This window comes from Chenopodium quinoa, unplaced genomic scaffold, assembly GCF_001683475.1.
Source record: "Chenopodium quinoa cultivar QQ74 unplaced genomic scaffold, ASM168347v1, whole genome shotgun sequence".
In the NCBI taxonomy this organism is placed as follows: domain Eukaryota; kingdom Viridiplantae; phylum Streptophyta; class Magnoliopsida; order Caryophyllales; family Amaranthaceae; genus Chenopodium; species Chenopodium quinoa.
Genome location: NW_018744704.1, coordinates 5,825,133 through 5,851,483, shown reverse-complemented (window position 1 = coordinate 5,851,483; position 26,351 = coordinate 5,825,133). Strand labels below are relative to the sequence as shown.

At 38.4% G+C, this 26,351-nt stretch overlaps 1 protein-coding gene and 1 long non-coding RNA gene across 2 annotated transcripts; both read right to left on the bottom strand.

Annotated features, from left to right (window-relative positions):
* Positions 1–106: 106 nt before the first annotated feature.
* Positions 107–2,356, bottom strand: LOC110702961. The gene is made up of 3 exons (XR_002507636.1): positions 2,223–2,356; positions 661–865; positions 107–468 (listed from the first exon to the last, which is right to left on the bottom strand). It is a non-coding gene; the product is annotated as an uncharacterized LOC110702961 (long non-coding RNA).
* A 1,382-nt stretch (positions 2,357–3,738) lies between these two features.
* Positions 3,739–15,814, bottom strand: LOC110702960 (EKC/KEOPS complex subunit Tprkb-like). The gene is made up of 7 exons (XM_021880724.1): positions 15,624–15,814; positions 15,451–15,526; positions 4,726–4,792; positions 4,517–4,639; positions 4,303–4,386; positions 4,131–4,217; positions 3,739–4,046 (listed from the first exon to the last, which is right to left on the bottom strand). Exons 2-7 carry the CDS (start codon positions 15,516–15,518, stop codon positions 3,960–3,962), a joined length of 516 nt encoding a protein of 171 aa, XP_021736416.1. The 5' UTR covers positions 15,519–15,526; positions 15,624–15,814; the 3' UTR covers positions 3,739–3,959.
* Positions 15,815–26,351: the final 10,537 nt, after the last annotated feature.

The window sequence follows — 26,351 nt, the reverse complement described above, 5'->3', positions numbered from 1 at the left end:
CGTCTTTCTCTAAAAACTGATTCGATCGTTTTATATCACGGTAAGATAGAGCCAAATCATAACCCACATTACAAAGTGAAAAATAATTAAATTAAAAAGAAGCATATGAGGTTAAAGTAAAAGTTTTCAAATAAGAAGTTAATAAAATAATACAAAAAGTAAAAAAAAAAATTATAAAAAAAAAAATTACACAAATGAACCTATGTGGGATTTGAACCCACATCTTTTGTGCAATTGCACAGTGCTCTGCCAATTGAGCTAGTAGGCTAGTGTATATTTCACATTCGATTTGAACCCATATCTTTTGTAATGAAATTACTTGGTATCACATTATAATAATCATGCTTGTGCATCGGTGCCTGCTGGTTTATTTGCATTCAGAAGAGGCTGCAGAGCCTTAACCACAATCGTCATGTTGGGCCTAAAGTCAGCTTCATACTGAACACATAATGCTGCTACTGCTGCAATCTGATCAATACCAAAGAGCCAACATTATAAACACATACATTGGAAATATACTTATTAAACTACTATCTAATTGGAAGTAAACATGTGAAAAAAAAAAGGTTTGATGAACTCTGTGATAAATTTATATCCATGTGACATTTGCTTTAAAAGTTAAATGCAAAAGGAGAACAATAATATAAGTGTATTTCTAACCTTGGCTACTGCATTCGGTGGGTAATTGTCATTAAGCTTGGGATCAACACATTGTTTCACTTAGAGCCTTTATATATTATCTTTCAGACTATCAATCTCTTTCAAATCTTCGATTCGCTAACAGATCTAGCTATGATAACTGCATCTTCTGTTGCCTGAAGTTAGGCATTGTTGAAGTAGGCAGAATTACTCCATTTTCCTTACTCTAAACAGAAGCCCCCACACAGCCATTAACATACATCACAACCACACAACCAAATACTCAACTTGACAACTACAATCAACTTAAAAGTAAATAATATAAACTCTAAAGTAGATCAAATAACCAAAAATATCATGACCTAGTAGATTTAATTATCACATAAGCTAAAATAACCAATAAGAACATATAACTCTGAAATTGTGAAAACCTTAATTTCCCCAACCAAAGTAGTAAACTTGATTCAAAAATCAAATTCACAATTACAAGAATGAGACCTATGCCAAGCAACAGGAATCATACCATAATAATAGTTTAAAATAAGAGGTGTTAGTGGTGATAGTCATACAAGGAGTCACTCCTGCAGCCCTAATGCTACTGAGGCCTACAGCAGGTGTTTACGTACTCAATATCTTCATCTACTTTCTTTGATGTTTTTGGAACTTAGTGTTTTAGATTTTGTTTTCATGAATGTGATTCACTAATCAACACAAGTCCTCGAGATATCTTACTTTTAATTACTGGTGAAGCTAGTACAATAAAATTGAAATAAAACATGGCAGAATTGACTCATCCCTCTCTCCTCCCCCCCCCCCCCCCCCCCCAACCCCTTCAAGCAAGTATAATCAATGCAATCAATGGGAAAACTCTCCTACCGCAGGGAATATTATTTAATGCAATCAACCAAGCTCAATGTGTCTAAACATGCCAAACTAGATATTAGAGGGCACAATGTACTCAGGTTGTTCATTATCCATCAAATTGGGACCAAGGCAAGTTAGTAAATATGTTGTTTATGTACATGGCTAAGTAACCATTTGGATATGTTACCCAACAGTGCTTTGGGTGGGGATATTTGTTTTAAACAACTCTAAATTCACTCCACACCACTATATACCCTTATATATACACAATACACTATAAACAACTATAAATTCACTCCACTCCAAACACCTTTAAGCACTTGCAAAAAATATGCTACCTTACACACATACAAATTAAAATACATCACCAACAAATCAAACCATCAAATTAAAGAAAGTAAGGCATAAGATTTAAGTAAATTATACCATAAAACTATAAATTGAGAAAACACCAAACAAACAAACAAAAAAAAAAAAAAATTCGGTTTCATTTCTATAATTTCAATCGAAAACCTAGTTTAGATTCTCTACCATGGACAAAAAATCGCAAGAAGGCTCAACAAAAATGGCAACAAAATCGCAGCAAATATAACCAAAATTGCAAATTGCTCAAACTAAAATCAACGAAAACACTAATTTCAGGCTCAAAATCATACAAAAATCAAACAATTATAAAACAATTGAATAAAACATAAAAACAACACAATTAAATAGCTTACTTGTATCAATCTGCAACGAAAAAAGTGACGAAGAAAAGCAAATCCAATAATGATCGAGAAGCTCTTAGAAAAATTCGCAGATGAGAATTTAGAGGATGAGAGAGAAAGTAAAAACGAAAATCAGATACAGTGAAGGTAGTCATTCAAAGCGAGAATTTACCATTTTACCCTTAATGAAGCAGGTGAAGTGTAGACCGCTGGATGAAACGCGATGGACAGTTCATATCAGTTCCTAGTTCTTATTATTCATAAAGTTTTACAAATATTGCATCACTTTCAGTTTAGGACAAAAAAATATTTATGTTCACACTGCAAATACCCAACATACCTTACTTTTTCACACTTACTTTTTATTTTATCTTTACGTTACATGGACAATTTTGTATTTTTTCGTTTCTCTCTCTTATTTTCCCACTACCAAATTTTGCCTCCAAAACCCCTATTATGCAATAAAAAAAAGAACGGAGGAAGTATATATACTATGTATATGACGATGAGTTAATGATTTATGCTATCATTGCTCATTTATTAGCAATCAATTATTGAAGGGAAATTCCTACTCCATCGTTAATAATATTGACATTTGTGTAAAAAACATATCTGATGGAAAACTTGTAAATAAAGACCTAAAGCTTATAGGAAAAAAGATTGTTGCTATTAAATTGACAGTCTTTGATGTTAAATTTGATTCTCTCCTTATTCTCTAAAAAAAAAATTTGATTTTCTCCTCATTTAAAAATTCTTTTATTTTACGTATGTAAAATATGAATATATAATCTAAGTTTAAACACTAAAGTGCTAGTATTAATCTATTGAAATATTATATGTTATATTTACAACCTAAAAAACAATGAAATGAAAAATGATTTGATCATAAGGTGCAACACTCCAAGCAATACTCAAGCCCAAAAACTAGTTATAGTACAATACATAGGAAGTGAATAAACATTTCTCCAATTTACCCCTAGATATATTTTCAAATTACAAATTCTATATGACTATTGACTAGCTACACAGTGTGATCACTTCACATATAAGACAACTAGCATTTTTTGCACGTGATGCGTGCGTACGATAGACGATTTTAAATTCAGTTCATCTTACTTAGTAACCTTATGACACTGACCAAGTATCCCCTATTACACTAACGAAGTAACCCCTATAATGAATGGTCACACGGTGTGACCAACCACATAAAAATTTATGTTTCAAATTTATTTATTTTAACTATCTAATACGATTTTATCACACGTATACAAGTATAAAATGAGGGTAAATATGTTAAAGATAAAACATTAGATGAAAATCAAAATTTTATTTCGAAAATAGTATACACATATGCATGATGCTCTTAAGTTCTTAACTGCTAACAAGGTAAGCTGCATATCATTCGGCAGTAGTTAAAAAGCTGATAATATCTAAAGAATTTTTTTTATATATATATATTCTTAAACATTATTTAGCATCCAATGGTGAAATTTAATATTTTTAAACCAATTTTCCTTTTGCTCCAGTCTAACCAGAACAGACTCCCAAACACAGACAAAAAGTTTGCTCATATAGACTAAGCAGACAAAATTGGTGGCCAATATATTGACCATAAAATCATAAATACAAATCTTCATCAACAAAATGTCAAAATCTAAAACTTAAGTGATGTAAAATATACTCGCATAAGGAAATGTACATTGGACGTAGTTTAACACAAAATGAAAAGCTTTTAAGAAGTCCCTTTCTTCATAAAGCATCACGAGCAGCAATTCGACACGTAATGGCATCCCCGAGTGAGCCTAATCCCAATTCCAAGCTGGATATTTTGTAATGCTGGGTATAAATCAAACATGTTAACCAAGTGCATGCTTGTAAAGCATAGTATCAAGTGACTAAATCAACCGTCAAGTATGCTACCTTTAGAATTTGGCATTGATTTGCTCTTCCTGCTAATTCCTCCAAATTGATCTCATTTCCCTTGACAATGTCTTGAATGGCTTTTATCTAAAAACATTCCAAAATCCAAGGTTATATATGCCGAATGTTTCAGAGCCACCAATGAACAGGAAAATGATAGGTAATGGCTCACCTCATTTGCTGAAGCATCGAAACATGCGGCAAGGATATAGGTACAACTATCAGAAATGCCACACCTTTTTAAAGATTCCGTAATCTGTGAACATGAACATAATATAAACAGATGCCATCCAAAACAATAAAACATTGTATCGGGGGCAGCAAAGGGAAAAAGGGGGGAAGGGAAGGGGGGGCATAGGTGTTCATTAGCAACAAAAGATGATTACATGCTTAGATCCTGAATAATTGTAAACCAGCTCAGAATGAAGTGTTCTTGTTGTGAGAGTTTCCCGTCCTTTAGACAGTAGAGCCTTGTAGGCAGCTGCTAGAACAGGGAAGGCATCAGGAATCTGCCTCAAAAAAAATAAACAGTAGATTAAAAGATAAGGCTAACCTTGCTCAAAACAGAGAATAGAAGCAAACTAAGAGAACTCACAAGAGATGCATTAAGAAAAGCAACTTCTGGCACCAAATTTCCTGTTTGCATTAAGTCCAAAAGTTCTCTGCAAACACAAGCATAGAAAAGTGGCCTTTTACGTTCATATGGTTTCTTTGTTTTTAAGGTGTAAAAATGTAGAATCCACATGATTTGTGCGCACTAGTTTACATACACCAAGGAAACAGTAGAAGCCCTTAACAGAAACAGCCCAGCAATGATATATAAATTTTCTTGCCAAATCTGGGGTCACTGGAATGAGGATTTTTAGACCTATGAATAACTGAAAATCACAAACGTAACAAATCCATAGAAGATTTTCAAGGTATCTATAAAGAATTATGCTGCAGTCTCTAGTATGAAAAAAAAATCTACAGATAAAATACATACAAAATCAACATTTTTTCAATGTAAAACTGTATTAGTATATATATGCAATATTAAATTTTAAGTAAATAGAAAAATAGAGAACAGCCAATCAAAGTTGGGAGTAAAAAGAGGGATATTAATCCATTTGTTTGCTGATCAATTCTAATAATCAAGAACTGCGAACAAAGGCACAATTAATAATAATCCCTTCACCCTCTTGTTTAATCTAAGAAACTTAGAATCACCTCCTCAGGTTAGAAGATTGAAGTCAACCATTCAGGAGAAAAATGAACACAGCTAACCTTGTCCCATAGAAAGGAGATTATACAGTCCGCATTGAGATTTGTTTTTGTTTTTATTTTGGATCTGAGCATTCTTAGGATAATATAAGCAAATTAACAGGACACAACAAAAGCAAAGAACATTGATGAAGTGGTGCACAACAGTAACACAGATATTTATCTCATTCTTTTTCTAGCAATGATCTTAGTCAATCTAAATAATAACAATAATCAATGAAAATCAATTCAAGACCAAGGGAAATATCTTGAAATGGCAGAGGCTGTAGTCTCAACAGGAATTGATTCTAACACGTGCGTTGATAGGGCCTCGGAATATTATTGGTGGTATAACTGCAAAGGAGTACTCCACATATCAAACATGAAATGTAGAGTATAAAACTGCTCACCATTTCAAAGAACAATGCATATAGGACAACAAGAGAGTGAAACAGCCATCAAGTTACAGAATTACTCATGATCACATTTACAAAATCAAGAAATAACAGGCAATAATTGATTAGGGGTTTTTTCCCCACCAATCACCATCTGACAAGTGGACCAATCAGGTTCCGCCATGTGTCCGTCACATGGGCCAATAGGAGCCTGCCACGTGTCAAGCAATGATCCGTCCACTACGGACCGATTACGACACGACACGTGTCCTTCCCATGACACCTGGGATAACCGGTCACCTAGGCCCAACTTCCGAGGGAAGCCCAATCAGCCCAAGGTTAACCTAAACCTAGATTGGCACATTTCCCGAGGTTATAAATACCTCCCTTAATCCTCATTAAGGGAGATGACGCAAAAAACGCAGATTACACACATTAAACACTCTCACCTAGAGAGACCCAATCACATTAATTTCCGCATTAATTACTCCTTAATCAAGTACTAACTTGACCGTCGGAGGCGGAGCTCCTACCACAAGGAGTCTCCGTTTGTTTTGCAGGTACAGGCGTCCGGTTCCAGTCTCGGAATTGTAACTCTCCCGCAGGACATCAGAAAACCCCGAAACATCTTGGCGAATGATAAACACTGTGTTCTTTTATCAGATTGGGAGAAATGTCGAGGCATACATTGATGATATGATTGTCAAGTCTAAACTTCAGAAAGATCATCTGTCGGACCTCCGAGAAACTTTCGCCACACTCAGGCGGCACCATGTCATGCTCAATCCCAAGAAATGTGTCTTTGGAGTTGAGTCTGGGAAATTTCTCGGATTCCTTATCAATCAGAGAGGAATAGAGGCGAACCTTGAGAAGGTGCAGGCGGTCATCGACATGCAGTCGCCTCATACCATCCGAGAGGTTCAGAAGTTAACAGGTTGTCTGGCGGCCTTGGGAAGATTTCTAAGCCGATCAGGCGACAAATGCCTATACTTTTTCCAGGCAATTAAGAAAAAGGCAAGGTTTGAATGGGGGCCGGATGCTGAGGCGGCCTTCCAGAAATTGAAAGTTCACTTGCATTCCTTGCCGAGGCTGGTCAGCCCTTTGCCCAAAGAAGTACTCTACATGTACCTGGCCGTCTCTGATCATGCGTTAAGCGCTGTTCTCCTTGCTGAAAGAGACGGCTGTCAACTCCCGGTCTACTTTGTCAGTCACGTACTGAAAGATGCCGAGTTGAGGTATCCCTTAGTGGAGAAATTTGGTCTTGCACTCTTCATGGCTGTTAAAAAATTAAAGCCCTACTTTTTGGCACATGCAGTCGTCGTGTATACAGACCAACCTATCAAGCGGCCACTGACCATCATGGAGTCGTCAGGCCGAATGATCAAATGGGCCATAGAAATACAGAGCCTCGAAGTTACCTTCGAGCCTAGAAAAGCAGTGAAGGGGCAAGCCTTTGCTGACTTTATTGTTGAGATGACTCGTCCTCCTGACTCTCAAGTTCCAGACCAAGTCTGGAAGGTATATGTGGATGGAAGCTCTACTTTAAATGGTTGTGGAGCAGGCGTCATATGTCAGTCGCCAGAGGGCGACAGGTACGAGTATGCTCTACGCTTCAGTTTTCAGGCCTCAAACAATGAGGCAGAATATGAAGCTTTACTAGCCGGAATCCGCATGTGCAAGGCGCAGGGGCAAGAAAAATAGACGCCTGTTCCGATTCACAATTGATAGTGAGTCAGTACAATGGCGAATACGAAGCAACCCATCCGGCCATGATCAAGTATTTACAGGCGGTCCGACAAGCAGTCGGCTCCCTTGAGGATTTCCATCTGACCCAAGTGCCGAGATCAGAAAACAACCAGGCGGATGCACTTTCAAAATTAGCATCATCCGCCTCTTGTGATACTCCTCGAACTGTTTTTTGGGAAGTAATGGAGAAGAGAAGCATCGAGGAAGACCCTATTGGAATCCTAGACAGGATCTCAACCTGGATGGATGCAATGGAGATGGTGAAAAAATGTGACAAGTGCCAAAGGTTTGGCAAACTAATTCACCGTCCGGCTACTGGCCTCACTACCATTCATAGCCCACTACCGTTTGCTAAGTGGGGCATGGATATTCTGGGTCCATATACGCCTGCTACAGGCGGAAGGAGGTACATACTTGTTGCCGTCGACTACTTCACTAAATGGGTAGAGGCGGAGGCTGTAAAGGGAATCAAGACGAAGGATGTAATTTCATTCATCTGGAAAAATGTCATCACTCGGTTCGGGGTTCCCATGTCTATGGTTTATGATAATGGTCCCCAATTTGAGACGCCTGTTCTCAAAAGCTGGTTGGGTGACCAAGGAATTGCACACTACTTTGCATCTGTCGGCCGTCCACAAGCAAACGGCCAGGTAGAAGCCTTTAATAAAATCATCTCAGACGGTCTCAAGAAAAAGATTGAACGAGCAGGCGGCCTATGGGCGGATGAATTGCCACATGTTCTCTGGGCCATTAGGACGACTGAAAAAGGGGCGACTGGAGAAACTCCATTCCTCCTAACTTATGGTGCGGAAGCTGTTCTTCCAATAGAACACTACGAGCCGACTCTTCGAGTAATGCTATATGACGAAGAGGCAAACTGGGAAGCCATGCGCCTGGCATTAGACTCACTTCCTGAAAGGAGGGGCAATGCTGTCTTGCGCCATAAAATTTACCGCCTGAAGATGACTAGATCATACAACAAAAAAGTACGCAGGCGTCTACTCAAGGTGGGGGACTTTGTACTTAGAAAAATGGAAGCAGTTGGAAGGGCTAATGAGTCTGGCAAACTAACTCCCAACTGGGAAGGACCCTACCGAATCTGTGAAGAGGTCAGGGACGGTACCTACCGTCTGGAAACACCAGACGGCCAACCGTTGCCTCGAACTTGGAATGCAGATAATCTTAAGAAATATTTCTTTTGAATGATATAAATAGTCAAGGGCTACTTAATAAAAGTTTGCATACTTAATATTCAATTTTGTACTAAGAGGGGCACGCCTACTAACAAACAGTCGGCTACTCTCCATACTCAGTTTTCATTTTTACTTAAGAGGGGCATGCCTACTGACAAACAGTCGGCTACTCTCCATGTTTAATTTTTATTCTTACTTAAGAGGGGCAGGCCACCTATACATTTACAGTCGCCTACTCTCCATTGAGTATTTCACTTTATCATCAGAGGGGCATGCCGTCTGTACCTTTACAGTCGGCTACTCTCCATTGAGAAATTTACTCTATCTTCAGAGGGGCATGCCGCCTGTACCTTTACAGTCGGCTACTCTCCATTGAATATTTTACTCTATCACCATAGGGGCATGCCGTCTGGATATATAGTCGGCTACTCTCCATAGAAGAGGGCCGACTGGTTCCAAAGCACACAGCCACCCCCCTTATATTTAGCTAAAAATGATCAGGGCCTGGCCGACCATGTGCCTAAACAGGCGGCTACCCTCCTTTTACTTAGCACCTACGTTCACCAAGAACTAACCAAGGCCACAAGCCGAATGATCAGACCAGGCGCCAAGCCAACTGATCCAATCTTCAAAACTAATACGACCTGTCCCAACATCATAGCAGGCGTCCGGCGGCATCCCTCCGGATGAAATTCGTCGCAGAGAGCAGCTCCCTTTTGGGTGGAACATTGCTCTATAAACTAATTACACGGCACCTATACGACTGTCCCCAAGGGCAACCACGTAGCCGTTTTTGAGACAAGGATAACTCTATCACTAACCAAACCAGTGGTAGCAGTTGACATCTGAGTCAGATGACCGCCTGTATTACTTGGGATAAATGCAGGGGGTACCTCTTGAGTTAATAGCCAACAAACATTAGCGAATCAAAAGGTTCAGCCGGCCTCCGCCGCCTGGTACCTTTACTACTCAAGCAGGAGTGACGGCGACTGAGTAACACCAAAGTTAACTCATAGTCACTCTCTCAAACTTAGTATGGAGCCTAAAAGGTATGAGTCGTCCGCCTGTTTTTAGCAAACAGGGGCTCTCAACCACTACTCCTGCTAGGTTAACAACCTATGAGTTAAAAGCCAACAAACATTGGCGAATAAAGGGGAACAACCGGTACCCACCGCTTGATACCTCTACTACTCAGTTACTTGGCGACTAGGTAACAATCATGTTTACTTGGTCACTCCTTAAAAATTTAGTATGAAACTAAAAAGGTGTTCATACAGCACCTGTTCACACTAGATTAAATATGGCGGGGAACAGTCGGCCTAGACGGCCTAAAGTCTCTAGCCTAAAAACATGACAAGTAGGAAACCACTTTCCTACTTGGTTAATTTTATATGACAGAACCGCCTGCCTAAAGGGGATCCAGTCTTTAAAATGGTTCGAATACCGATTGGAAAAATAGCCGACTGATCGTCTAGCCTGGAAACAGACGACCAGTCGTCCAGGGGCATAGGCGGCGTGACTAACTATTTGTACCTGTCTGCAATTGTCGGCCATGTAAAACAGTCGGTATAGTGTACAACTGGATATCAGAATATTCAATACTTGAACAAGTTTGAAGCAAAACAAAAATATTCATTAAAAGGAAGCCGGTCATTAAAGACCGGCAAAATATTCAGAGCCCCGGCCCCCTGGCCGGGTAAATACAAACAAACGGCACGCAGGCCGTGGAAAGAAGACATAAAGCTTAAGAAGGGGGCAGATCTTCAATATTAGCAGCTGTCGCCTGGTCAACACTCTTCTTGTTGGACTCGGCTTCAGCTGCATCCTTCTTCGATGCATTACCCCCAAGCGGCACAAGCGCCACTACCGGCTGCTCCTCCTCCTCCAACGCCTCTTCCTCAGCAGCCGCCAGGATCTCTTGATTATATCTATCAGAACACTGGCGGTACGTTTTTTCCCATGAGGCAAAGTCGGCATTGGGGAAGAGGCGGCCCCAAGTCATGCGCTGGATTTGAGCAGAGTCTTCCATCATCTCCCGGACCAGCTCTTTCTTTTCTTGCTCGGCCTTTTCCGAGAGCTCCTAAGTAAGACTCTTCTCCTGGGTCACCAGGCGTTCCTTTACGCTCGCCAAGGATTTCTCCAAGGTTTCGTACGAGGACATCTTTTGGCGAAGAGGTCTCAGCTCGGCCTTGAGGTTGTTGATGGTCGCCTCCAGCTCGCTATTCCTCTTCTGGGCCGCCTCTAACTGAGCCCGGATAGCGGCGGTAGCCTGCGCCTGATAATAAAGAATATCAATGGTCAGAACTTCATTTTGGGCAATTTGAAACATTGCCTTATCACAGTCAGAGGCGGCCATAGCTTTTGCAGCCTTTACCTCTTTGTTCTTCCGGTCAAGCGGCTTGCGAAGGCCGTTCACTCGGAGCAAGGCCTAAGTAAAAAGGGGAACAGGCGTCAGTTTCCAAACAAAAAGAAAACAGGCGTCTGGAATTCAAATACTCAAAAATATGCTAAGTATACCTCAGCAAGGACCCCTGCAATCCCGTCTAGGTCAAGGGTGCCGACACCCCTGACCGCCTCCCTTTCAGCTGGAGGAACGGCCTTGATCATAGACTTGGCCACCTCGACCAAGTCAGGCTCCTGAGGGCCGGCTGCATCAAGCATAAACAAACGGATTAGACCTAGTAAAGAAGGGACCAAGTCAAAAATTTACAAGACAATTTCATACTTCTAGGTGGCCCAGCTGGAGTTTTAGAAGAAGTGGCCGGTGTTTCTCAGTCGCCGCATGTTTCCTGGCAGAACCAGGAGAGCTCGCAACAGTCGTCCTCCGGGCCTTGGGGTCCGGCTGTTGGGAAGAAGAAGCTCTTGGAGCGCCCGTCTAAAAAAAAAGAAGAAAAGAGTCAGTATATGCATAAACACAACTCCAAAAAGAGGGTGAAAGGTTCGAAGCCCACCAAGGGTGCCCCCTTGTTGGGGGAGTCGGTTGAAGACTGTTGCATGATGGAGGCCCGCAACATGGCCGCCGCAGGAGGCGGTAATTTTGCTCATGGCGTCCGCTGCAAAAACAAATAGCAAAGTTAATAAGTCATAACAAGAAATGCACGGAACAGTATTCGACAGGTCGGCTACCTCTTGAGCACCGACTGCTGAGGCCACAGGCGGCCAAAAAGTACTCGTCGTAGAGCCATTTGAAGCTCGGGACGCAGTGCAGGGGTACTTGCTCTCGTACCCCTGAAGTAGAGTTCACCTTCGACTCTACTTTGAAGAGTCCTTTATCTAGGATCTCTTTCTTAGCCTTGGGGGGAACAGGCGGCATGCTGCGGCCGCCTGCAAGAAGGGGCGGATTCCTATTCCACCTGTTGAAGCGCTTGTTCAGCTCTGTGTCTGAACTCTCAATGATGAGGAAGGTGCTCCGCCAGTCCTTCCATTTGTTTGCTTTACCTCTCGTCATGAGGTAGCCCCTGTGGCTCGTCAATTGATACCAGCCGGTACCGCCTGCCTTAGGGGTCCGGCTGAGGTAGTTCATGTGGGCGAAAGCCTCGAAGCTCGGCTCCACCCCGTGCAGTTCGCACCCGGCCACATAGCCGAGTACGTTGACCCAGGAGTTCGGGGCTAACTGCCATAACCCCAACTCATACCCATCCAAGATCCGCTGAACAGCCAGATGTAGTGGGAAGCGCAGCCCAACCTTGATGGCCGCCTCGTAGCAGCCAAAGCAGGCGCCATCATAACTGGTACCAGCCGGCCATACGACTGTGTCTTCTGGATCCGGCACGAACACTAAAAAGCTGGGGCCCATTGTGTGGTTTGCGATAAAGCTCTCCACTTTCTCTTGCATGGCCGTGATCCGGCCCCGAGGTACCGTGCAGTAGTAGGGGGTATTTTGCTCTCGGTGAGAGGCGGATGGCTCCGCCCAATCGTCCCCCTTCTCAACTGCGTGAGAAAGCCTCGCCTCTTGTAGGCGACTGTTTTTCTCTTCTGTGTCCAGGGAAGCATGGCCAGAAGAGCTAGACTCGGAATCGTCCTCTGACGAGTCCGAAGAGGACGACTCCTCCCCTCTCCTGGAGGGGCCCGCCTCCTCTCCTTTAAAAGGAGCAGGAGAGAATGTAGAATTGTCAACTGTAAAATGGGAAGGGGTCACTTTGACTCCTCCCTCAGAACTGCCGGCTTTCAAGCCGCTTTGTTTCACTTCCACATCTGGCGCCTGGTCAGATGTTTCACTAATCGGCACCCTGTGGGAGGAGCCGTCTGAGTTTGAGATCCTGGCAGTCTTTTTTGTTCTGGCCATCATGCTCTGCATAGACACAGATACAGTCGGACTTTGTATAAAGGGCAAAGATGGGTCCAGAAAAGGGCAGGCGGCACTCCTAGTCCTAGATTCAGCCGTCCCCGGTGACCGGCTGATCACTAACCTAGGTCGTGTCGTGTGCTTCCGTGGTGCCATTTCAAAAAAGAATAAAAGTAAAGAGAAAATTAAGAGTAAGAGAACCGACGGTTACCTGAACGAGTGACGATTGATGAAGTTCTGAAAATCCTTTGCAGTCGGCTTGTCAGAGCAGGCGGTAGGCAGAAAGGGTCCAAAATGTCAGAGCAAGTTCAGGGGTCCGAATGTTCTCTCACAAAGTTTTCAAGTGTGAAAATGACCGAAGTCAACACTCCTTTATATAGGCGAAGTGAGAAGGCGAAGGGTCACTTCCAGAATTCAAAATTTTGGCGGGATAATCTCTCGGTCTCTCGCCAAGTGACACCTATAGCAGGCCGTCGCCTGTTACAGGGCGATACGGCAAATGATTAGGGGTTTTTTCCCCACCAATCACCATCTGACAAGTGGACCAATCAGGTTCCGCCATGTGTCCGTCACATGGGCCAATAGGAGCCTGCCACGTGTCAAGCAATGATCCGTCCACTATGGACCAATTACGACACGACACGTGTCCTTCCCATGACACCTGGTATAACCGGTCACCTAGGCCCAACTTCCGAGGGAAGCCCAATCAGCCCAAGGTTAACCTAAACCTAGATTGGCACGTTTCCCGAGGTTATAAATACCTCCCTTAATCCTCATTAAGGGAGATGACGCAAAAAATGCAGATTACACACATTAAACACTCTCACCTAGAGAGACCCAATCACATTAATTTCCGCATTAATTACTCCTTAATCAAGTACTAACTTGACCGTCGGAGGCGGAGCTCCTACCACAAGGAGTCTCTGTTTGTTTTGCAGGTACAGGCGTCCGGTTCCAGTCTCGGAATTGTAACTCTCCCGCAGGACATCAGAAAACCCCGAAACAATAATCTAGCAGAGTACTTGACTTTGGCAACATAAAAGTATCAAATCACAACTAGAAATCTTCTTTTGAACAGGTTACACGCTCAAATAATCTATAGGCTCACTCCATTCAATTGTAGCTCCGTATAGCCATAAGGAACTAACCTCCATTCTTTAGTAAACCATTTTTATTTTAACCCAAACATCTGTAGTTTTGCCAAATTGAATCAAGACCCATGAAACAGAAAAGGCAAAGGTAGTAAAACTTTTCATCTTGCAATCTTTACTCAGTAAGCTAAAATTCTCCAAAGCAGAGAAGCACATAGTCCTTAGAGGATCAACCACCATAAAGAAACCCATCCATTCAAGTAGAAAAATCACATCCAGTAAGACACAATTGGATTTACAAGATTTCCGATTGTCCTCTTAATATTAGGATCATTGTCCTGTGTGCCTCTCAAAGAGTGTAAACTCTGAAATGCATGACCATACTCAAACAAATTATGTTTGTCTTGACAATACTCATGAGCTCGAGGAATAATTTTGAGCTAGATAAGGCTGACATATAATCCAACCTTATTTTCAACTAGAGACAGTAAGTGACAAAGGAATGTATATGCACACTTGTCTAAAGGACAAGTGGGGGATTGTTGGAAGTATGTCCTTCAAACAATGTGACTAATTCTTAATGAAAGTTTTTGGATTTAATACGGAATTCTACTAAGTAATCAATAAGTATGCTACGAGTTGCTATTGATTAGTAGTCTAATTTAAGTTGGCTTATGGCTTAATCTAAAATGTGTGTGTGACTCTACATTAGTAGTTTAATTTAAGCCGTGAGCCTAATTACAGTATACTTACTAACTAATTACATTATACTTACTACCCAAAATCAGTTGCTCAACATATTATCAAGTATTATTTGGAGTCATGCACAATGTTTAAATGACTACTTTCCACACAACCATTTCCAAAACTCCCGCACAATCATCCACCTTTGTTTTTACCTTGATTATAATTTGTATACTCGTAATCTTCATTTCAGCAGTTCAGCTCAAGGTCCTTCACACATTTTGACAAGGGTATTATCACTTTCACACAATCACACGACATTTTTGGGCAAATTCTAAGTCTGAGTAAGATACTATTATTTGGGCAAATACCATGTTACATATTAGTTGCAACTTTTGAGTAGTTTTTGTGAGATTACTAATATGTAATAAATTAAACAAGAGCTTCCTCTTTCATCATTTTCATCACAACAAACAAACAAACAAAAATAAATAAATAAATAAATTAAATAATATAAAATTCAAGCATCAACATCCGTAATATAAATCATTACTACTCTGGTAAAATTTCAAGCTCTAATTTTAATCAAACAATCAATTCAAGTGATACTATGTTACGAATTAGTTGTTTAGGTTTCATTACACAAACAAATTAAGCAAATAAAAATTGAGGGAGTAGAGTTACTTTGAATTGGTGACGTCAGTGAAGAGGAAGAGCGAAAGTGTGTGAGCCTCAACATCGAACACCTTCATCTTCGAAGCTGAACAGGGCAGGAAGGGCAAGCGATCAGCCGATACTGCGACACTAAACCCTAAATTGTGAAATTGATATTTGGTGATTAAAAGGAAAATACTTACCTGAGAAGCTGCTTCAATGGAGGAGAGAAAGTTAGAAGGTGATTCAATGGAGAACTCAGGGTAAGGCTTCGATGGAATGGAAAGAGAAAAAGGGAAACGGGGGTGCAGGCGTGAAGTCACTTCGTGGACTAAGGACTATGTACTTACTCCACCATGCTGCTGTCAATTTGGGTACTCGGGTTATGTTCGGTGACGTCGAGTCTATTTCGGTAAAGAATATACATACAGGAGACCTAATAATCCTGACCAGACTCGATGATCCGACTTGAATGACTTGAAATTGACCCAAATACAACGACTCAAAAATGACTCGAAATCCGAAATTGACCGGGCCCGACCCATACTTGACCCGAAAATAGAGTTGACCCGATCCTGACCCGACCCGAATTGTTTGACCCAAACAAACCCAATACCCGAAATTGACCCGAACAGACCCAATACTCAAAATGTTCTGACCTAAAATTACCTTATAATTGAACTAAAAATGTCTGGTGCCAAAAATAATTTAAATTGTTCATCTTCAACTGTAGCCATGCTCATAAACCGAATTGATAGTTCTTATTATAACAATATTAGAATATAAAATTATTGATTTGAGCTAAATCCACAAATTAAATGGAACAACTCGAACATGACCCGACCTGATTTTAACCCGACCTGAATATGACCAGAACATACTTGACCCGAAAATGACCCAACCCAAAATCGACCCGACTTGAACTCGACCCAATGCCTGACCCGAGCCATACCCGAAACCCGAAATGGCCCGGCCCAACTCGTACCCGACCCGAATGTTAACTGACCCGAAATTGACCCGGCCTGGACCCGACCCAAACGACCCATTTGTCAGGTCTACATACAAGGCAAAATTGGCCGCAACACCCTGAAGTATGGCTTAGGTGCACTGAGCACCCTGAACAACTATGGTGTTAGGTGCGACGTGTGCCTTAAATGAAAATTTCCGGCCACTTATTCATCGGAGGAGGTGAATCCATGCGTGCTAAGTGGATGGAAGACTACATAATTGTTCTAGAGAGTGAAGATTCACCTCCTCAAGGTGAAATAAGTTGCCGGAAATTTTCATTTATGGCACGCGTTGCACCTAACACCATAGTTGGTGGTGTTTTGGCTACTACGCAAAGTTCAGGGTGCTCAGTGCACCTAAGCCATACTTCAAATGTGTTGCGGCCAATTTTGCCTACATACAATCATTGTATGTATAGCCTACATACAAATTGACAAAGCTTTATTTTATGGGCCAACATATTGGTCCCAAATTCCACTTAAATTAAAATTTTATTTGAATTTTAGATCAAATTTTTAATTCCTAATATTTAAAAATTCAAATTTTCTAATCTTTAATTTAAGAAAATCTTATTAACAAAATCTTTTCTCTCTCCTCTCTCTTTAGGGTTTTAACAAAATCTTTTTCTTTGATTTAATTCGCTTATTTGTTATTTGATTTTGTTTTGCTTTATTTTGTTCTCTCTGTTTGTGAGAGTCTATCCCAATTTTTTTGGGTTTTTCCCAATATTCTATGATTTTGATTCTCATCTATGGATGAGAATTTATTTTTAAGGTTTTATTAAATTGAGAAGGTAATTTGGATTCATATGGGTTTAGGATTCGTCATCAACTCTACAATTAAAACATCAACGCAGATTGCGAAGGTCTCTACTTGGAAAGATTCAAAGACATCGAAAATCACTGCTCGCGTCAAGTTTGAAGCGGTGGAGTGTGAGCTATGTCCGATATGCAAAATAGTTATCATTTTGATTGTAAAAGTTATGTTATTTTTTCTAGATCTATGGTTTACAAATCTTTATTATTATTATTGTATATGTTGTATGGCTATTTATTAATGATAATATTCTTCTTCTTATAAAAAAAAAATAAATAAAATAAAAAAAGATAAAATAAAAAAAAAACCCAAATTAAGTGTCATTTCCAATGCAATATTTATTTATTTTTTTCGAAAAAAGAAAAACTAATCAAATTTATCAGTGCATTTTTCATCAGCCTGGATGGCCTAACTCCAAGGTTCATACTTCTTAGTGAACGTGGTTAGTTATACAGTACTCGCCCTTTTAAACTTATTCAAAAAGGGAAATAATGGCACCTAGAAAAGAGATATCGTTGGATGGTTAGGGGAGCAGTAATGGAAGACTAGAGAAATGTTCTCATTGAATTTGTCTATAAATAGAGAAGATTTAATTAACAAAGGCATTAACAAATCAACCAACAAAGAATTTCATTTTTTTAAGCTTTCTTTAGCATTTTTCTTGTTCATTTCAACATATTGTATAAACATATAGGTAATCTTCTCCCCTTGTAAAATGATTGCAACATTGACTTTATCCTTTATTTAATGGAAGACATTTGCATCCCTAATCTATGTTTATCTGTTCAATTATTTGGTTTATTCAACTCTTCTTAACTTCTTCAAGTAGTGCAATTTTAACTAGTTAATTATTGTTGTTACGTTAGTGAGGCTATCAAAGTATAATTAGTAATAGTAGGGGCAGACCTCTAACATCCTAAAACAATATAGGGTACGTGACCTGTTGGTAAAACACAACATTTACCTTAATTATGACAAAATAATTAGAAGGAAGATTCATCAATCAATTAATGAGCATTCTTACACTCTCTCCTCTTATTTATTGCTTTCATTTATTGTTTTATTTAATTTCTTTGGTTATTTTATTTGCTTTTGATCATATCAGGTTTTCATGCTTTCATTTTCTTTAATTAGGCTTAATCATGTTCATATTATATTATTTAGTTGTTAATTTTAGATTGTTTTCCTTGATTATTATGTTGTTATTTTTTATTTTGGGCTAGAATTCTAGCTAGGGTAAAGGGTAATGGTAAAGGATGATGTTTTATTTGATAATTGAATTGTGAAATCTGTGTGCCTTGATTTATTTGGTGATGTATCTATTGCTCGAGGTCATTTTGACCAATTAACTTCATGATATTCACAGTTCCTAGACTAACTAAGCTGGAGTGACCTAGTTTAGGAAGTTTAATTCACCTAATAGCTATCATCGCCTTTTATGTGGTAGTGAATTCGGCGGGGTTGGCATATTAGATTACTTAACGTGTGGGGGAGTGACCTAGGTATACAAATTGCTCCTTGGTACCTCTTTGATTGATTTCGTTACCGTTGATTGTTCAAATGTCTCACTATTGTCTTGATCTCCTTTTCTGTAGTGTTTTCATCTCCTTGTTACTCATTTTATAGTTGTTTGTTTATCTATTCTAGTGTTCCTTCGACTTAGGCTATCGCTTTTATTGGCTTGCGAATCATTGTCCCTTAGTCCTTATGGTTCCAAAACTTGTCATTGATTTAGGGAGTGATAGTAAACGACACATTTTTCTACCACCTTATCATTCATTCACTCGATAATTTTACTGAGGTGTGAAGGATTTTCACTTCAACATTTAATAATTTTTTTTAATGCATAGGAGTTTACAACCCATTTGCTGATGCGTGGAAGAAATCATCTAGTAATTTTCCTGAGGCACAAAAGATTGATCACCTTTCAAGCGTTTAGTAAGCTTCTCAAGGTGTATGTAGGAGTTTTATGATAGGTTTCTCCAGGCACGGAAGACTATCATTCTTTTTCATCTGGTATTCTTCCCAAAGCGCGAAAAATTATATACTAAACATCTAGTAGACTACCCGAGGCATAGGAGTCTACAACATGTTTCTCGAGTCGCAATATTCATTGAATTTCTCGAGGCGTAGGAGTTTACAATAGATTTTTAGATGTGTAGAAAGCTACCAAACGTATACATTGTCCACACATCGGCATCAGACACGCAACTCTATCCCTTTTCTTCTATTTTGTAAAACTAACAATATTTGCAGGTATTGGCATACACAAGGTTTTAAATTATAAAACCATCTAAAATCATTCTTCATCCCTAGTCGATTAATTCAAATTTCGTCTTACAACACTTTGTCTCTATAGACTTAATCAAATTGGGGCATTTGTAGACACTAAATTATGGCTCCGCAAATTAAGCTTGATATGAAACATATATCACTACGTAATTTGGTCCAAGTTGCGTAAAGGATCCAAGAGTCGCTTGAATTTGTTAAATAACCCAACTCATTTTCCTTTTAAAGTGTATTAGCCTTTTTATTTTAGCTCAATTTTGTTTTTATTAGGTGTAGACACCTGATTGTGTCTCCCCAAAACTAAACCCAGTGATGAGTACCTTTCACGTCTTTGATTAACGAGTTCGGTAAAGGGTTGAAGAGTCTCACTAAGTTTCCTTAAGCCTTGACCATAATTCTAACCTTACCTAAAATGTTAATCCAAAATCATTCATTTCTTGTCTTTAAACCTAGAGTCATTCATTTCGTGTCCTTAAAATCATTCATTTCATGTCCAAATCTTAAAAACTTTCAAACCAGATTATTTTGGTCCATAATCATAGTCCATTTATTTCTTAGTTTGATGGGGCTTGAAAATAGCTTTCTAACGACATATTATAAGCCCAAATCCGACTTAAAACGAATAAGTTATGGCCAAAATATTAAACCGAGCCATACTTAATTTCATGCCTCATAATTTTTATCCAAATCTTGGATGGTTGGATAGCCCTTGAAAATATCTTTCCAATGATATATCATAAGTCCAATTCCGATTAGAAACGATAAAGATATAATTAAAATACCAAACTCTATCCAAAATTGACACTGTTATACTATTTCAATCATATCTCAAATTCTACAAAATATATCAATCTTATTCCAATTAGGTTGTAAAATATATTTCCAGAGCTTTCCAACGATATATTATTTATCTTATTTCGATTTCTGGGTCAAAATTTATGATAAAAAAAAACCGCAAAACTGCGTGCTGTCCAACATACCGTGCCAGTCCTAACGCGACGCGACAGAAGCCAACGTGGCGCGACAACCCTATTATTTATCTTTCCTGATTGTTTCGACTCTCTTTTTTCCTTATAAATAGAGGTCGTTTTCCCCCGTTTCTAATCATGGACAATAACCATCAATTACCTAGCCACAACTATCATCAATCATCATTCAAAACACCCATGTCCTTAGCCTTAGCCTAAACACATCCTTGATACTCTCCCTCCTTCGCGAGATTTGAATACTCCAAGCCATACTCGACGTTGCCTTTGACCTCGACGTGAAAGGTTGGATAGTTCTGAGGGTTTGGTCCTAAATCTATATTTCAATTCATGTTTGATTTATTTACTTTATTGATTTAACTTTGTTAAAGTTTACTAACGTGTGTATTGTTTTAATAGCAAGAAGGTTGAGACATCAAAGTAAGTAATTCGATTACTTAATTATTCTTTTAATTTTAAATCATGTTTACGATGTTATTTTAATTCCTAGTATCATGTTTAAGATGTTTTTATGATTTCTAGTATTATGTTTAAGATGTTTTTTATGATTTCTAGTATGATGTTTAGGATGTTTTTATGACTTTTAGTATCATGTTTAGGATAATGTTTTGATTTTGATTATTAGTGACGTAGATTAAACAAGTTTAGGGTTAATTTAATGTATGTATGTTAATCAAAAAGCGCGCATATATATCAAAAGAATCAAGTAGAGGCTTATTAAGGGCGGGTTTGGCTTCTCTTAGGTCAAATACGTACCATCATCCCTAAACATCCGGTCATGGTTCTGGACCACTATGGAGTTAAATGGGGTGTAAGCTTCACACCCGTGAATGGTTTACAAGTTCCTAAAACTTGTTGGCGACTCTTTTATCTCTAGCTTCTTTTCCTTGAAGCGTTGCCATGCTTAAAAAACATAAATCACAGTAGGGCTCAAAGAGTTTGAAAAATTCCCTACAATTAGCCTTAAAGCCTTTTTTATTGTGTGTAAACATTTTATTAAACCCATGTTTTAACCCCAAGCCCAATTGAAATAATATTGGAATATGATATGGGTCGAACTACAACAGTTCTAAAGTCCCAAACAAAAACAAATTCTAAGAAAAGTCATATTAAGAGCTTAAATTTTACTTATTCTAAATTTCTCGGTTGTGCCATGTTAAACTCTAAGCGTGACACACTAGCCAGTTGTGTGTCATGCTCGATTTTGTTATTTTAATCTTTCTCAAACTCGTCATCTAGCCATTTTCTATCCCAAAAACCACGTTTAACCCGAGGAAAACAAGTGGTATCAATATGCTTATCGTGAATGCTACATGTTGGTGTGCCACGCTAGCCCCCTAAACGTGCACGTTAGCCTTAAGCATGTCAAGCCAACTTCCCAACTAAGTCGTTTCCCAAACATTAGTCTATACATACTCAAGTTTTTTCTAAGTTCGGAGAATAATTCTTACTTACGTACAAGCATTAGACGTGCTTAATTCATCATATCCTCCATCGTGCACTTCGAAGAGCCCTTGTGATACCCGAGGTTATACCGTAAAACCAAGGCGTGAAACGTATGATTTTTAAGGGTGATAACATCATAAACTTTATTTAATTTTTTTGATTTAATTAATCATTTTATTAAAGTAACTAATAGTTTGCTCATGACATAGTCCTTATAATGTGCATTCTAAGTATGTATTCAACTCTGTTTTATAGATTTAATTACTTTATTTATTGCTTTGATTTCTAGTATCATATTTAGGCTATTTTGATTTTTGATTTTTTATGTGCTTTTGTTGCTTCCAATATTATTGTATACACGTTTTATTTCTTTATTTGCATGCTCACAATATTTCATGTTAATTAAGACAAGTTTTGAAAATCATAACTAATAAGATTATTATGGACAATTGGTGTATAATCCCATAAGTCTTGATTGATTAATGAATGTAGTGATCACGATTTAGTAAAATTATGCGTGTTTTAATATTCAGCCAACTTATCATAATCTAGTTTGGATAAAATCGAATCTTTGTTTGTATGTCTTTATTTCTAAATTGCAAATTAAAATCTACGGGCGGGATTGTCTTATTGATTCAATTACATACCATCATTCCCGAAGCCTCATTGTGTCTCATTACCATATGGAATCAACATTTTCATGGATTGTGAATAAAGTGTAACATTCATGGATCAAGTGGTTGACTTCACATTTGTCTTTATTGTGGTTGCCTTTTAATGATTCATAAATGGTTTACAACTTCCATAAGAGACTTGTTTGCGGCTCATTACTTTATCCCATGTCCCTAATCATTATTAAATCCACTTCATTCACTTCTCCCTACGATTAGGACATTCTCACATGCTAAGGTCGGTAACTATACGACGCCTACAATGTAGTTGTGCTTAATCCTTACTTTGTTGCTTCATATCTTGATTTGGTATCTCCATTTATTGCTTGGGATTTTTGGTGTAGCAATTGCTAGGTTGATGTGATAGCTCATCAGCTGAAAAATTTAAAATAGGTGACAAATGCGCCCTCTTTTGTGTAGTATATAGTATAACTAACTACACAAATTATGTATAGTTTTTAGAAGATAGATATGAATCAAAATAAAGAACTTCTGCCTCTTAGATAAATTTATTTAATTTCATAAGTTGTCTTCTATTCGAAGAACCTAGAAATAGAAACGTTGCACAGGAAATAAAATTATGCATTGAGATTAATCTGTTGGATCCCTCAATTGAACATAAGGATCATTAGATATATTCATCCCTTTAGGATCTGTCCTTAGGAATGAAATTTCCATTATCAATGATTTCTATGAGCCACCATGGAACAACATGTTAGAGTAGTCTTCATAATAGGTGTTGTGAATGATGGGAAATTAGTCCCACATTGGTAGAATAGAAGAAGTTAGCTTGTTCAATTCTATTTAGCTTGTTGTTTGGAAAAAAGTCCCACATTGGTTGAATAGAGGAAATTAGCCTACTCTATTCTATTTAACTTGATGTTGGGAAGAAACTCTCACATTGGTTAAATAGGAAAAGTTTAGCTTGGAGCTAGTGTATAAGTTTAATATTTGGAGCATAGCAAATTTAAACGTGAGCTAAGGATTAGGACCACGACACGATTAGGCGTGCTTTGCCCCGTCAGGCGCAAACATATACTTAGAAAATTAATGTTTGCTCGCCCGATAGGGATAAGTTAGCCTGGTTGGGCGTGAAAGAAAACTTATTTTCTAAAGGGTTGATGGCCCGATTGGGTGGGTTTTACCCGGTCGGGTGCCAATCAAGGTTAAAATTTTATTCGCTTACTTGCACAATCGGGTGGGATTGGCCCGATCGAGCGAGTGTAAGCGAATACTTTCCAACCGATTATTGATTATGATAATCCTGACTATTCATTAAAAGTCAGATAATCTTAATTAATTATTTTTTGGAAAATAGTGACTATTAGATTAAAAAGTTGTACATTATATATTTATGGGCTCCAAAAATTATAACTTACTTTTAACTTCTTCTTCCTTATCTATTCTAGTTGTTCTTAAAGTGTTCTTAGGGAATTCAATTACATTGCTTTAATTGATCTTGAAATTTAGTGAAATCCTGGACGCATATTAATTGGAAACCCATAGCAATCATAGTGGGGGTTAAAATTGGTTTAAGGACAGTGTAAACACGTCCCTAATTCTTCATCCCCATAATTATTTTCTAACAATCTTAAAGCAATTTTAGTATTCTGTCAGGGAGAATGTCATGAACAGTGTTGCTGACGCTGGGAAACTTGATCGATTCAATGGTTCCAATTTTACTCGTTGGAAGGAGACCATGAAGTTCTTTTTCGTCACAATGAATTTGTTCTACATTCTTGAAGTTGATCTTAAGCCCATTCCTGAACTGAAGGAAGATGAAATTGATGTAAAGGCTGAACGCAAAAAGCGTGTTGAGGACGAAGCACTATGCAGAGGATACATTCTGAATCATTTTTCAGACCACCTGTATGATCTTTACATACGATGAAGAATCCAAAGGAAATCTGGGACTCTTTGGAAACTAAGTACAATTCAGAAAAGCAAGGGGAAAATAAGTTTATTACTATGCAATTTTTTGAATTTATTTTGATTGAATATTCATCTATATTAGACTAAGTGCAAGAATTTCTTATCTTGGCCTCTAAATTTAAGGAACTTTCTATAAACATTTCGGAAAAAACTACTTGTGGGGGGGAATAACTGCAAAATTACTCGCTAGTTAGAACGATTATAAGAAGAAACTTTTATCTACTTTTGAGGATTTTACTTTGGAACAAATTCAGAAACATTTACGGATTGAAGAGGAAACTCGGATCGAAACCGTGATAAGAAATCTGATGGTGGTTCTAGTTCCAAAGTAAATTATGTAAGTAATGATCAGAAGGGGGGAGGCAAGAAAAGAAAGAATAATAATCAAAATAAGCAGAATAATTCCAACAAGAAGCCTAGAAAGAATTTGTCTGATGTTGTTTGTTACAAGTGTGGCGAAAAAAGGCACACTGAAAAATATTGCAAGAATCTTAAGAAGACTAAAAAAATAGAAGGAAGGTGGAGCGGTAAATGTTGTAGAGAATAACACCAATGATATTGTTGCCATGATTTCAACATTAGTAAGATTCAAGAAATGCATATGGCTTCGCTCACTACAAGTTGGTGGTATGATTAAGGTGCTACAGCACACGTGTGCAATAACAAGGCTCTTTTCAAGACCTAAACTGATTCTTCCCCTGATCATGAAGTTCTTATGGGTGATTATCATTCTTCCAAGGTCCAAGGTTCTGGAATGGTCGAAGTGCAATTTATTTATGGGAAGAAAGTCATGCTCACCAATGTACTTCATGTGCCTCAAATTAGGAAGAATTTAATTTCTGGTTTTATGTTGTCTAAGAAGGGTTTGAAAGTTGTAATAGAATCTGACAATGTAATTCTATCTAATGCTGAAACCTTTGTTGGAAAGGGCTATGCTTGTGATGGAGTGTTCAAATTATCTATCAATAAAGTTGAAAATTCTGCTTACTTTGTTGTGCAAAATGTAGAATATGTTTGTTTCAATTTATGGCATAATCGTTTAACATATACTAATTATAAGACTATGAAAATTATGTCAAAAAGTGGTATGATTTCTTATGGCAATGATAGTCATGATAAATTTGAAGTTTGTGTGCAAGCGAAAATGAAGAGAAAACCTTTTTCTAAAGTTGATAGAAATACCTAAATATTAAAACTTGTTCATTCCGATATTTGTGAGTTCAATGGAAATTTGACTAGAGGTGGTAATAGGTATTTCATAACTTTCATTGATGATATTTCTCGTTTTACCTATGTTTATTTGCTAAAAAAAAGATCAGGCATTTGATATGTTTAAAGTGCATTAAGCCATTGTAGAAACACAAAAGGATAAGAAAATTAAGATATTACGAAGTGATAGAGGTGGAGAATATTTTCCCACGGAATTTTCTGATTTTTGTGAATCTAGTGGCATCATACATCAAGTTAGTGACCCATATAGACCCTAACAAAATGGAGTGACTGAAAGAAAGAATGGTGTTTTAGGTGATATGCTAAATGTCATGCTTGTTAATGCAAATTTTCCGCTTAATTTGTGGGGGAGAAGCTTTACTAACTGCATGTCATGTACACAATAAAATTCCTTATAAGAAAAATAAAGTATCTCCATATGAGTTGTGGAAAGGAAAGAAACCTAATATTAGCTATTTTAAAGTTTGGGGTTGTGTTGCATATTATAAGGTTCCCGAACCTAAGAAAACTTAATTAGGTCCTAGAGCTTTAAAGAGTGTTTTTGTGGGATATG